Raw genomic sequence first — 14,272 nt, forward strand, 5'->3', positions numbered from 1 at the left:
TCAGGCGTGTTGAGCAGCGACAGCGAGGGCGAGACGCCTCTCCGGACTTCAGCTCAAAAAGCCAATCCGGTGTTTTCTCCAGAGGTCAGATTACTGTGAGATTGGTCATGTGACACTAGCTCTGTTTCCCTCCACATTAACACTAAGATGCACTTAAAATGCTCATAAAAACATGTGCTCTCATTATAGGCGGATTATTTTTTTTATCTGATAAGATGTCATGGACATAAACTAAGATGGAAACACTTTTACTGAATAAATCCCTCAAACCTCATGTGACTCAGCAGAGGCTGTGATTGGATAACTGGAGTAACCAATGGCATCGCAGCATCTCAGATGAAACACAAAGTCAAAGTCTGTCATCAGAATGATTTGGTGACACTTTACAGTCAGCTTCCATTGGTTGATGTTAGTTAACACTTCTAATAATTTATTAATCTTAGTTAATGATACTTTTATCATTTACTGATTCATTGATAAAATCAAAAGTTGTATCTGTTAATATTGTTTAATGGATCTGAGCTGACAGCTTTATTTTTATCAACTAAGATTAATACATTCTGTAACAAATACATTGCTCATTGTTAGTTAATGGGACCTTACTGTAAAGCGTTTAGTATCATAATGTCTCTCACAATTGCATTCATTTATTGCGTTCATAATCATTTCTTATGTAGGAGAGAAGAGTCATGGGCTTCACTTTTTGTTCAACATTCTACCTCTTATTACTGATATTTTGCGCCAGTTTCCCAGGAAGTGATGATTTTGTTCCCTTGAAAACATGGGATGGAAACACTGCTTGATATGCAGAAGTTTATGCCATATTCTGACTATTCACACAAGTTTAATTTGCATCTTTGGATGAAAGCAATAAGTTTCTCATGCTGAGATAAAGAGCGATTTAGAAGTGATGCCAAACGTGTGTGTGTGTGTGTGTGTGTGTGTGTCCGCAGCAGTCAAAGATCTGCAGTGACGTGGAGTCTCCCGTTCAGGCTCGCAGGAAACCCGCCGCTGCGTTAAACACGGTACGACTGCAGTTCAGTTGCTCGCGTGAACACCGTGTCTTCACCATCGTTTTTATTTAGTCCTTCTGTTTTTCAGTCGGAGGACAGTGATGATTTTCAGGAGGTCACCCTTCATCGGCCCGGAGACGTGAAGCCCCGTCACGGCAGAAAGCCTCACGTACGTCACACACCACTGGAACACGATACCCAAACACACAGAAGAAGCGCCATGCCTTTGATTATCATGCATCATTTACTGTGTCAAGTCAGCTTTATTTTATACAGCGCTTTATATTGATTGTTTCAAAGCAGCTTTACAGAGATAACAGGAAAATAATGCAACCAAGTTTGTTTCTAGAAGAAAATAGCATCACAGTCCAGCTTAAGTAAGTTCAGTGATGGTTCATTTTTGTTGTAAAAACGCTATAAATTTATATACACTGAACAAAATTATAAACGCAACACTTTTGTTTTTGCCCCCATTTTTCATGAGCTGACCTCAAAGATCTAAGACTTTTTCTATGTACACAAAAGGCCTATTTCTCTCAAATATTGTTCACAAATCTGTGTTAGTGAGCACTTCTCCTTTGCCGAGATAATCCATCCACCTCACAGGTGTGGCGTATCAAGATGCTGATTAGACAGCATGATTATTGCACAGGTGTGCCTTAGGCTATCTATATACATATATCCGCTCTGGAGAAAACAGTGATGTCATCGTCCAGCTCAGTTCAGTTCTCATATAATGGTGTCAGTGCAGGCAGATCAATAATATTGTTGAATATTAAATGTCTTCCAGAAGGTTCTGCGTCGCAAGGCCCGGCACTTTCTGGACGAGGAGGCCGAACTCTCGGAAGACGAAGAGGTTTCGTCAGATGAAGATGATGGAGATGAACAGAACAGTTCACTGCAGGGGTTTGTGGTCAACACGACCCAGTGCTCTCAGGGTCTGAACGGTGAGATCCGCTGAACACACACACACACACACACACACACACACAACCCAGTGCTCTCAGGGTCTGAACGGTGAGATCCGCTGAACACACACACACACACACACACACACACACACACACACACACATACACACACACACACACGACCCAGTGCTCTCATGGTCTGAATGGGGAGATCAGCTGAACACACACTGGCACAGACACGGCTTCTCAAAAGTTTGTTTGTTTTTTAATACTTTTATACAACAAGAATTGAACAAAAGTGCCAGTAAAGACATATATGATCTTACAAAAGATTATATCCTAACTTTCTATTCATCAAAGAATCCTGGAAAATAAAATGTATCACAGTTTCCACTGAAATCTGAATCAGCACAACTGTTTTCAACATTGATAATAATCATAAGTGTTTCTTGATCATCAAATCCTCATATTAGAGTGATTTGTGAAGGATCATGTGACACTGAAGACTGGAGTAATGATGATGAAAATTCAGCTTTGATCACAGGAATAAATTACACTTTACTGTATATTCACATAGAGAACAGATGATTTAAGTCAAGTTTATTTATATAGTGCTTTTCACAATACAGATTGTATCAAAGCAGCTTCACAGTATTAGATTAAAATAATACATCAATGTTTGTTTCTAGTGGAAACCGTCCACGTTTGGTAATGCTGATCAATAGTATTGTTGATTGATTAATTAAATTAAATATCCCCAAATATCCCCAACTGAGCAAGCCAAAGGCAACAGTGGCAAGGAACCGAAAAACTCCATCAGGTGACCTAATGGAGAAAAAAAAAAACCTTGGGAGAACCCAGGCTCAGTCAGGGGCCAGTTCTCCTCTGGCGTTAACATTTACATTGGAATAATGTTTCACTGTTTTACTGTATTTTTTGATTGGTACATCAGTCTCTATTCTCTCCCTGTAATAAAAGCCAGTCTCAGAAGAAATATCAAGTAAGGTTCATTTTCATTTCTGAAATTCTGTCATGTTCCCTTCATCAGACTCTGAGATGCAGGCGTTCTATCTGAAGTCGGTGAGGAGTCCAGCGGTGCAGAACCGGGTTCGAATGACGTATAAACCCAAACATAACGTCAATGTCTTCTCACAGGTGAGTGCCATACGCTTCGTTAAAGATCAGGACGATCATCATATCTTGTTTTGACTGTTATCCAATCAAACTCTGTGTTTGTGTGAGCCGCAGGTGCCAGAACAGGACGAGACGTACGCAGAAGACAGCTTTGTGTTTGATGGCAGTGAAGATGAAGATGAGGAGGAGAGTGTGTGTGATGAAGAGCCCGTGGAGCTGATCGCTGAAGACTCGTACGTCGACGGCCGGAAACTCTACGCCACGCGTCGCAGGGTTCGGATCCGAGCGGTGAACGCCACGGTTCAGCCGGAGAGAAGCAAACGCTCCCGGATCGTGCGTGTTCAGGACTCCAGTGAGGAAGAGGAGGAGTGTGAGGGACGAGACTCTGTGTTTAAAGTCCCTCAGTGTCTCCAGAAGCGGCAGAGACTCAGTGATCAGGCCTCACTGTCGGAAGAGCTCGACTTTCACATGGAGAAACCGGTGAGACTCCAATGAGACACTCAGCAGCTCATCATGCATGTCTACATACACTATATTGCTAAAGTGGGGTAAAGCGTGAGATGCAGGGGTGTAAAGCGTGGGGTGCAGGGGTGTAAAGCGTGGGGTGCAGTGGTGTAAAGCGTGGGGTGCAGGGGTGTAAAGCGTGGGGTGCAGTGGTGTAAGCGTGGGATGCAGTGGAGTAAAGCGTGGGATGCAGTGGTGTAAAGCGTGGGGTGCAGTGGTGTAAAGCGTGGGGTGCAGTGGTGTAAAGCGTGGGGTGCAGTGGTGTAAAGCGTGGGGTGCAGGGGTGTAAAGCGTGGGGTGCAGTGGTGTAAAGCGTGGGGTGCAGGGGTGTAAAGCGTGGGGTGCAGTGGTGTAAAGCGTGGGGTGCAGTGGTGTAAAGCGTGGGGTGCAGTGGTGTAAAGCGTGGGGTGCAGTGGTGTAAAGCGTGGGGTGCAGGGGTGTAAAGCGTGGGGTGCAGTGGTGTAAAGCGTGGGGTGCAGGGGTGTAAAGCGTGGGGTGCAGTGGTGTAAAGCGTGGGGTGCAGTGGTGTAAAGCGTGGGGTGCAGGGGTGTAAAGCGTGGGGTGCAGTGGTGTAAAGCGTGGGGTGCAGGGGTGTAAAGCGTGGGGTGCAGTGGTGTAAAGCGTGGGGTGCAGGTGCAGGGGTGTAAAGCGTGGGGTGCAGTGGTGTAAGCGTGGGATGCAGTGGAGTAAAGCGTGGGGTGCAGTGGTGTAAGCGTGGGGTGCAGTGGTGTAAAGCGTGGGGTGCAGTGGTGTAAAGCGTGGGGTGCAGGGGTGTAAAGCGTGGGGTGCAGTGGTGTAAAGCGTGGGGTGCAGGGGTGTAAAGCGTGGGGTGCAGTGGTGTAAAGCGTGGGGTGCAGGTGCAGGGGTGTAAAGCGTGGGGTGCAGTGGTGTAAAGCGTGGGATGCAGTGGAGTAAAGCGTGGGATGCAGTGGTGTAAAGCGTGGGGTGCAGTGGTGTAAAGCGTGGGATGCAGTGGAGTAAAGCGTGGGATGCAGTGGTGTAAAGCGTGGGGTGCAGGGGTGTAAAGCGTGGGGTGCAGTGGTGTAAAGCGTGGGGTGCAGTGGTGTAAAGCGTGGGGTGCAGGGGTGTAAAGCGTGGGGTGCAGTGGTGTAAAGCGTGGGGTGCAGGGGTGTAAAGCGTGGGGTGCAGTGGTGTAAGCGTGGGGTGCAGTGGTGTAAGCGTGGGATGCAGTGGTGTAAAGCGTGGGGTGCAGGGGTGTAAAGCGTGGGGTGCAGTGGTGTAAAGCGTGGGGTGCAGTGGTGTAAAGCGTGGGGTGCAGGGGTGTAAAGCGTGGGATGCAGTGGTGTAAAGCGTGGGGTGCAGGGGTGTAAAGCGTGGGGTGCAGTGGTGTAAAGCGTGGGGTGCAGTGGTGTAAAGCGTGGGGTGCAGTGGTGTAAGCGTGGGATGCAGTGGAGTAAAGCGTGGGATGCAGTGGTGTAAAGCGTGGGGTGCAGTGGAGTAAAGCGTGGGGTGCAGGGGTGTAAAGCGTGGGGTGCAGTGGTGTAAAGCGTGGGATGCAGTGGAGTAAAGCGTGGGGTGCAGTGGAGTAAAGCGTGGGGTGCAGTGGAGTAAAGCGTGGGGTGCAGGGGTGTAAAGCGTGGGGTGCAGTGGTGTAAAGCGTGGGATGCAGTGGTGTAAAGCGTGGGATGCAGTGGAGTAAAGCGTGGGGTGCAGTGGTGTAAAGCGTGGGGTGCAGTGGTGTAAAGCGTGGGATGCAGTGGTGTAAAGCTTGGGATGCAGTGGTGTAAAGCGTGGGGTGCAGTGGAGTAAAGCGTGGGGTGCAGGGGTGTAAAGCGTGGGATGCAGTGGTGTAAAGCGTGGGGTGCAGGGGTGTAAAGCGTGGGGTGCAGTGGTGTAAAGCGTGGGGTGCAGTGGTGTAAAGCGTGGGGTGCAGTGGTGTAAGCGTGGGATGCAGTGGAGTAAAGCGTGGGATGCAGTGGTGTAAAGCGTGGGGTGCAGTGGAGTAAAGCGTGGGGTGCAGGGGTGTAAAGCGTGGGGTGCAGTGGTGTAAAGCGTGGGATGCAGTGGAGTAAAGCGTGGGGTGCAGTGGAGTAAAGCGTGGGGTGCAGTGGAGTAAAGCGTGGGGTGCAGGGGTGTAAAGCGTGGGGTGCAGTGGTGTAAAGCGTGGGATGCAGTGGTGTAAAGCGTGGGATGCAGTGGAGTAAAGCGTGGGGTGCAGTGGTGTAAAGCGTGGGGTGCAGTGGTGTAAAGCGTGGGATGCAGTGGTGTAAAGCTTGGGATGCAGTGGTGTAAAGCGTGGGGTGCAGTGGAGTAAAGCGTGGGGTGCAGGGGTGTAAAGCGTGGGGTGCAGTGGAGTAAAGCGTGGGGTGCAGTGGAGTAAAGCGTGGGGTGCAGTGGAGTAAAGCGTGGGGTGCAGTGGTGTAAAGCGTGGGGTGCAGGGGTGTAAAGCGTGGGGTGCAGTGGAGTAAAGCGTGGGGTGCAGTGGAGTAAAGCGTGGGATGCAGTGGTGTAAAGCGTGGGGTGCAGTGGAGTAAAGCGTGGGGTGCAGTGGAGTAAAGCGTGGGGTGCAGTGGAGTAAAGCGTGGGGTGCAGTGGAGTAAAGCGTGGGGTGCAGTGGAGTAAAGCGTGGGGTGCAGTGGAGTAAAGCGTGGGGTGCAGGGGTGTAAAGCGTGGGGTGCAGGGGTGTAAAGCGTGGGGTGCAGTGGAGTAAAGCGTGGGGTGCAGTGGAGTAAAGCGTGGGGTGCAGTGGTGTAAGCGTGGGATGCAGTGGTGTAAAGCGTGGGGTGCAGGGGTGTAAAGCGTGGGGTGCAGTGGTGTAAAGCGTGGGATGCAGTGGTGTAAAGCGTGGGGTGCAGGGGTGTAAAGCGTGGGGTGCAGTGGAGTAAAGCGTGGGGTGCAGTGGAGTAAAGCGTGGGATGCAGTGGTGTAAAGCGTGGGGTGCAGGGGTGTAAAGCGTGGGGTGCAGGGGTGTAAAGCGTGGGATGCAGTGGTGTAAAGCGTGGGGTGCAGGGGTGTAAAGCGTGGGGTGCAGTGGTGTAAAGCGTGGGGTGCAGTGGTGTAAAGCGTGGGGTGCAGTGGTGTAAGCGTGGGATGCAGTGGAGTAAAGCGTGGGATGCAGTGGTGTAAAGCGTGGGGTGCAGTGGAGTAAAGCGTGGGGTGCAGGGGTGTAAAGCGTGGGGTGCAGTGGTGTAAAGCGTGGGATGCAGTGGAGTAAAGCGTGGGGTGCAGTGGAGTAAAGCGTGGGGTGCAGTGGAGTAAAGCGTGGGGTGCAGGGGTGTAAAGCGTGGGGTGCAGTGGTGTAAAGCGTGGGATGCAGTGGTGTAAAGCGTGGGATGCAGTGGAGTAAAGCGTGGGGTGCAGTGGTGTAAAGCGTGGGGTGCAGTGGTGTAAAGCGTGGGATGCAGTGGTGTAAAGCTTGGGATGCAGTGGTGTAAAGCGTGGGGTGCAGTGGAGTAAAGCGTGGGGTGCAGGGGTGTAAAGCGTGGGGTGCAGTGGAGTAAAGCGTGGGGTGCAGTGGAGTAAAGCGTGGGGTGCAGTGGAGTAAAGCGTGGGGTGCAGTGGTGTAAAGCGTGGGGTGCAGGGGTGTAAAGCGTGGGGTGCAGTGGAGTAAAGCGTGGGGTGCAGTGGAGTAAAGCGTGGGATGCAGTGGTGTAAAGCGTGGGGTGCAGTGGAGTAAAGCGTGGGGTGCAGTGGAGTAAAGCGTGGGGTGCAGGGGTGTAAAGCGTGGGGTGCAGTGGAGTAAAGCGTGGGGTGCAGTGGAGTAAAGCGTGGGGTGCAGTGGTGTAAGCGTGGGATGCAGTGGTGTAAAGCGTGGGGTGCAGGGGTGTAAAGCGTGGGGTGCAGTGGTGTAAAGCGTGGGGTGCAGTGGTGTAAGCGTGGGGTGCAGTGGTGTAAAGCGTGGGATGCAGTGGTGTAAAGCGTGGGATGCAGTGGTGTAAAGTGTGGGATGCAGTGGTGTAAAGCGTGGGATGCAGTGGAGTAAAGTGTGGGATGCAGTGGTGTAAAGCGTGGGATGCAGTGGAGTAAAGTGTGGGATGCAGTGGTGTAAAGTGTGGGATGCAGTGGTGTAAAGCGTGGGGTGCAGTGGAGTAAAGTGTGGGATGCAGTGGTGTAAAGCGTGGGATGCAGTGGAGTAAAGTGTGGGATGCAGTGGTGTAAAGCGTGGGATGCAGTGGAGTAAAGTGTGGGATGCAGTGGTGTAAAGCGTGGGATGCAGTGGAGTAAAGTGTGGGATGCAGTGGTGTAAAGCGTGGGATGCAGTGGAGTAAAGTGTGGGATGCAGTGGTGTAAAGCGTGGGGTGCAGTGGAGTAAAGTGTGGGATGCAGTGGTGTAAAGCGTGGGATGCAGTGGAGTAAAGTGTGGGATGCAGTGGTGTAAAGCGTGGGATGCAGTGGAGTAAAGTGTGGGATGCAGTGGTGTAAAGCGTGGGGTGCAGTGGAGTAAAGTGTGGGATGCAGTGGTGTAAAGCGTGGGATGCAGACATCCCAAAACTTTTGGCAATATAGTATATTTAACGGTTTCATGTGTGTTTCATCTGCAGGCGAACGAGTCGATCCAGAGTGTGTCAGACGCTCCTCTGAGAGTGTTAGTGGACAGCCGCTGCATCAGCGCAGGGTCAGAGGTCGTGTCTCGTCTGCGTCTGCACCACGGCCTGCAGGTTCAGGTGTGTTCTCTGGTCAGCGCAGACTTCATCGTGAGCAGCCGCATGTGTGTGGATTTGCAGAGCGAGTCGGAGGTCTCGAGCGTTCAGAACCGCAGACGCCTGACGGAGCGCATCCAGCGGCTGCAGGCGGAGTACGAGCGCGTGTGTGTGATCGTGCAGAGCGAGCGCAGCAAACCTGGTGAGAGAGAGAGTGTGTGTGTGTGTGTGTGTGTGTGTGTGTGTGTGTGTGTGTGTGTGTGTGTGTGAGAGTGAGTGTGAGTATGTGAATGAGAGTAGCGGTAGTGTTCAGTGGTGTACAGTAGAGGAAGAGTACAGTAAAGTTAGTGTACAGTGGTGTACAGTAGAGGAAGAGTACAGTAAAGTTAGTGTACAGTAGTGTACAGTAGAGGTAGTGTACAGTAGAGGTTGAGTACAGTAGTGTACAGAGGAAGAGTACAGTAGAGTACAGTGGAGGCAGAGTACAGTGGAGGCAGAGTACAGTGGAGTACAGTAGAGGGCGCCACTCAAACCTTTCAGCTGCTGTTATGGATTAAAGAACTATAGGATACAGGAGAAGGAAGTTCAACACTCTTATTTCTAAATCTAATCTTGTCATTTTTGCTTATTAGTATGGTTGAATTAGATAATTGAAGGTCAGCAGCAAAGACATTGGTTAATAAAGGGAGATTAAATATGTAAAGTATATTTGTGTAATAATATAGTTAGTTATAAAAGTTTTATGAAATTCTGAGATTGCATTTTACTGTTTTTATTCATTTTGAGGAACACTGAATATTTTGGTGCAAGTGAGACAAGTAAATGCATGTTCATATTTAGTCTAGAACTGAAATAACCATCATGTTTACACAGCACACACACACACACACAACACCTCCTCACTTTATTTCTCTCAACATGGGGACAGGAGAGCTGTCAGTCAATAAATGTGAAGAGGTAACTAGCGTTACTTATTTGAAAAAGTAACTTAGATATTTTGTTGTAAATTGAAAAAGTAATGCGTTACTTTACTAGTTACTTGAAAAAGTAATCTGATTACCAACACTGCTCATGATCACGTGACTCAGTGGCTACGTTTACATGAACAACTTTTGTTTCAGTCGGATTGAATTTATTCCGATTGATGAATCCGAACGTAGTGTTTACATGAACGCTAAACGTCATCGGGTTGATGTGTGTTTGTCACAAGCTTTAAATCGGAATTCCGTTCTGTGCATCATGTCATTACGCTATTTATTTCAACGTCATTGCACAAGCACAGTCCTTTCAGTTTCAGTTTTCAATCCGATCAAGTGTTTACATGTTCTATCGATCAGATTAGAAAAGGAATAAACCACCCCTTTCAATCTGATTGAAATTTCATTGGGATCGAGCTCAATCGGTCGAGTAAGGTGTTCTACATGAAGGCTTTTCAATCCGATAGGGCCGTCAATCCGATTACTAACGGATTATTTGGTTGCATTTAAACGTAGCCAGTGTTCTCTCTCATGATGTCAGACACACTAAAGAAAGACTACATGCCTGAGCCTATATATATTCAAACGCGCATACCTATAGACTGAACGCGTAATATGCGTGTGAACGCCGTCGGTGTTTTCACAGGTTTGCGTTTTTGAGGTTTGCAGAGATTACCTTTTTTTAAATGTCAAGACTTGCACCTTGGAACCTATTTCAGGGTTTGGGTTCTCGAGCCACCAGGCACTGTTGTGTGCAAATGAGCGGCCGGAGTTAATTACTAAAGTTAATTACTAATGATCTTTGCAACGGAAGTGAATCAATCAAAACTAACTTTATCTGGACAATAACTTTATTCTAGAGCTGCTGTAAAGCCAAAACAATCTGTTACTGTAATCTCCTATTATCACTGTAAAGCTGCTTTGAAACAATCTATATTGTAAAAGCGCTGTATAAATGAAGACTTGACTTGAGTTGAGATCATGATCATGTGATGCAGTGTTCTCTCATGATGTCAGACACTCATGATCACGGCACACTTTTCTCTCATGATGTCAGGCGAGGCAGTGCGAGTGTTTCAGCGTAGCCGCTATTACGACGGGACACTAGCGGCGCTGGTGAAGGCGGGCGTTCGGCTCCTGGTCAGCAACGGCCCGGACCAAACCGCCTCGATTCTGAGTGACCTCACGCATGTGGAGAACAGGAAAGGTCAGGCTATCAACGTACCCCTGGAGGTTAAAGGTCACCGGCAGCAGGCTCTTCAGTTCTGCCTGACGCTGCCGAACGTGAGCTACATCACTGCGCTGAACATGTGCCATCGCTACAGCTCCGTCGGTCACATGATCCACAGGTACGTGGACTGCACACCCGCTCCTGAAGTGAAGTGACTCCGGACTGACTGAAGTGAAGTGACTCCGGACTGACTGACTGAAGTGACTCCGGACTGACTGAAGTGAAGTGACTTCGGACTGACTGAAGTGACTCCGGACTGACTGAAGTGAAGTGACTCCGGACTGATTGACTGAAGTGAAGTGACTCTGGACTGACTGAAGTGAAGTGACTCCGGACTGACTGAAGTGAAGTGACTGCGGACTGACTGACTGAAGTGACTCTGGACTGACTGAAGTGAAGTGACTTCGGACTGACTGAAGTGAAGTGACTCCGGACTGACTGAAGTGAAGTGACTCCGGACTGACTGAAGTGAAGTGACTCCGGATTGACTGAAGTGAAGTGACTCCGGATTGACTGAAGTGAAGTGACTCCCGACTGACTGAAGTGAAGTGACTCCCGACTGACTGAAGTGAAGTGACTTCGGACTGACTGAAGTGAAGTGACTCCGGACTGACTGAAGTGAAATGACTCTGGACTGACTGAAGTGACTCTGGACTAACTCAGGTTTGAAATGAAGTGACTCTGGACTGACTCAGGTTTGAAGTGAAGTGACTCTGGTTTCTGCTGTGTGTTTCAGCTCAGTGCAGGATCTGCAGGCGTGTGCGTGTGTGAGCCGCTCCCGAGCCGAGGGCATCTACCGCTGTCTGCGCTACAGCTACTGCTGCTAATGCTAACTCACTCACTCTCTGCACTTTAACACATAATGAACTATTGATTTATTATTATGATGTCACACAGACGGGGGAATAATCAGGATTATATTGTGATGTCAGTATGTGTATGTTTTCTGTTAAGGAAAGTTCTGTACAGATCGGATCATGAATATTGCCATAGTGGTAATTCTGTCATGAAGTATTTATGTTTACAGGTGCCATTCTGAGAAATAAAAGAGCTCTGTTTTTAATAACTGCTCAGCTGTTTTCTCCTTCAGCATAAGTGTGTGTGTGTGAGAGAGAGAGAGAGAGAGAGTGAGTGTGTAAGAGTGTGTGTGTGCGCGTGCGAGTGAGTGTGTGTGTGTGTGTGTGTGTGCGTGAGTGAGTGAGTGTGTGTGTGTGTGTGTGTGTGTGTGTGAGTTTGAGTGTCTGAGTGTGAGAGTGTGTGTTTCAGTGTGTTTGAGTGTTACTGAGTGTGAGAATGTCTGTGTGTGAGTTTGAGTGTGTTACTGAGTGTGAGTGTCTGAGTGTGTGAGTTTGAGTGTGTCGTGTGTGCGCGAGTATGTGAGTTTGAGATGTGTTTCTCAGTTTGAGTGTTATTGAGTGTGAGAGAGTGTGAGTTTGAGTGTGTTACTGAGTGAGAGTGTGTGTGTGTGTGTGTAAGTCAGGTTGAGGTCTGGTTTTGAGCCACTAGAGGGCACTGGACTCCACTGGATCTTCATCATACGAGCATCAGTAATCAGCTGGTAAAGTGTGTGTTTGTTCTCGTCTGTCTTAAAGCTGGAATAAACGACACGATTAGAGGAGATCTTCTAGAGATGGGGTTTACTCTGGGGTCGGGGAACAGATCAGAGGAGATCTTCTAGAGATGGGGTTTACACTGGGGTCAGAGAACAGATCAGAGGAGATCTTCTAGAGATGGGGTTTACTCTGGGGTCGGGGAACAGATCAGAGGAGATCTTCTAGAGATGGGGTTTACTCTTGAGTCAGGGAACAGATCAGAGGAGATCTTCTAGAGATGGGGTTTACTCTGGGGTCGGGGAACAGATCAGAGGAGATCTTCTAGAGATGGGGTTTACTCTGGGGTCGGGGAACAGATCAGAGGAGATCTTCTAGAGATGGGGTTTACTCTGGGGTCGGGGAACAGATCAGAGGAGATCTTCTAGAGATGGGGTTTACTCTGGGGTCGGGGAACAGATCAGAGGAGATCTTCTAGAGATGGGGTTTACTCTGGGGTCGGGGAACAGATCAGAGGAGATCTTCTAGAGATGGGGTTTACTCTGGGGTCGGGGAACAGATCAGAGGAGATCTTCTAGAGATGGGGTTTACTCTGGAGTCGGGGAACAGATCAGAGGAGATCTTCTAGAGATGGGGTTTACTCTGGGGTCGGGGAACAGATCAGAGGAGATCTTCTAGAGATGGGGTTTACTCTGGGGTCGGGGAACAGATCAGAGGAGATCTTCTAGAGATGGGGTTTACTCTGGCGTCGGGGAACAGATCAGAGGAGATCTTCTAGAGATGGGGTTTACTCTGGGGTCGGGGAACAGATCAGAGGAGATCTTCTAGAGATGGGGTTTACTCTGGGGTCGGGGAACAGATCAGAGGAGATCTTCTAGAGATGGGGTTTACTCTTGAGTCGGGGAACAGATCAGAGGAGATCTTCTAGAGATGGGGTTTACTCTGGGGTCGGGGAACAGATCAGAGGAGATCTTCTAGAGATGGGGTTTACTCTGGAGTCGGGGAACAGATCAGAGGAGATCTTCTAGAGATGGGGTTTACTCTGGAGTCGGGGAACAGATCAGAGGAGATCTTCTAGAGATGGGGTTTACTCTTGAGTCGGGGAACAGATCAGAGGAGATCTTCTAGAGATGGGGTTTACTCTGGGGTCGGGGAACAGATCAGAGGAGATCTTCTAGAGATGGGGTTTACTCTGGGGTCGGGGAACAGATCAGAGGAGATCTTCTAGAGATGGGGTTTACTCTGGGGTCGGGGAACAGATCAGAGGAGATCTTCTAGAGATGGGGTTTACTCTGGGGTCGGGGAACAGATCAGAGGAGATCTTCTAGAGATGGGGTTTACTCTGGGGTCGGGGAACAGATCAGAGGAGATCTTCTAGAGATGGGGTTTACTCTGGGGTCGGGGAACAGATCAGAGGAGATCTTCTAGAGATGGGGTTTACTCTGGAGTCGGGGAACAGATCAGAGGAGATCTTCTAGAGATGGGGTTTACTCTGGAGTCGGGGAACAGATCAGAGGAGATCTTCTAGAGATGGGGTTTACTCTGGGGTCGGGGAACAGATCAGAGGAGATCTTCTAGAGATGGGGTTTACTCTGGAGTCGGGGAACAGATCAGAGGAGATCTTCTAGAGATGGGGTTTACTCTTGAGTCGGGGAACAGATCAGAGGAGATCTTCTAGAGATGGGGTTTACTCTGGGGTCGGGGAACAGATCAGAGGAGATCTTCTAGAGATGGGGTTTACTCTGGGGTCGGGGAACAGATCAGAGGAGATCTTCTAGAGATGGGGTTTACTCTTGAGTCGGGGAACAGATCAGAGGAGATCTTCTAGAGATGGGGTTTACTCTGGGGTCGGGGAACAGATCAGAGGAGATCTTCTAGAGATGGGGTTTACACTGGGGTCAGAGAACAGATCAGAGGAGATCTTCTAGAGATGGGGTTTACTCTGGAGTCGGGGAACAGATCAGAGGAGATCTTCTAGAGATGGGGTTTACTCTGGAGTCGGGGAACAGATCAGAGGAGATCTTCTAGAGATGGGGTTTACTCTGGAGTCGGGGAACAGATCAGAGGAGATCTTCTAGAGATGGGGTTTACTCTGGGGTCGGGGAACAGATCAGAGGAGATCTAGAGATGGGGTTTACTCTTGAGTCAGGGAACAGATCAGAGGAGATCTTCTAGAGATGGGGTTTACTCTGGAGTCGGGGAACAGATCAGAGGAGATCTTCTAGAGATGGGGTTTACTCTGGAGTCGGGGAACAGATCAGAGGAGATCTTCTAGAGATGGGGTTTACTCTGGGGTCGGGGAACAGATCAGAGGAGATCTTCTAGAGATGGGGTTTACTCTGGGGTCGGGG

The 14,272-nt window shown here is 49.2% G+C and overlaps 1 protein-coding gene across 6 annotated transcripts in view; it reads left to right on the plus strand.

The window, feature by feature from the left end:
• Nucleotides 1-11,437, plus strand: part of fancm (FA complementation group M) — a 42,423-nt gene extending 30,986 nt beyond the window's left edge. The window contains exons 15-23 of one of the 6 annotated variants that reach the window (XM_084393709.1): nt 5-84; nt 954-1,025; nt 1,102-1,182; nt 1,804-1,960; nt 2,973-3,079; nt 3,173-3,538; nt 8,065-8,365; nt 10,198-10,489; nt 11,108-11,437. In XM_084393709.1, coding sequence (XP_084249835.1) covers nt 5-84; nt 954-1,025; nt 1,102-1,182; nt 1,804-1,960; nt 2,973-3,079; nt 3,173-3,538; nt 8,065-8,365; nt 10,198-10,489; nt 11,108-11,198 — 1,547 coding nt within the window. In that variant the 3' untranslated portion in view covers nt 11,199-11,437. The remainder of the gene's footprint in view (nt 1-4; nt 85-953; nt 1,026-1,101; nt 1,183-1,803; nt 1,961-2,972; nt 3,080-3,172; nt 3,539-8,064; nt 8,366-10,197; nt 10,490-11,107) is intronic. The other 5 variants (XM_084393710.1, XM_084393711.1, XM_084393712.1 and 2 more) reach the window with 5 other exon arrangements.
• The last annotated feature ends 2,835 nt before the right edge of the window (nt 11,438-14,272 follow it).

This window comes from Rutilus rutilus (assembly GCF_951802725.1).
Source record: "Rutilus rutilus genome assembly, chromosome: 21".
NCBI classification, from domain to species: Eukaryota; Metazoa; Chordata; class Actinopteri; order Cypriniformes; family Leuciscidae; genus Rutilus; species Rutilus rutilus.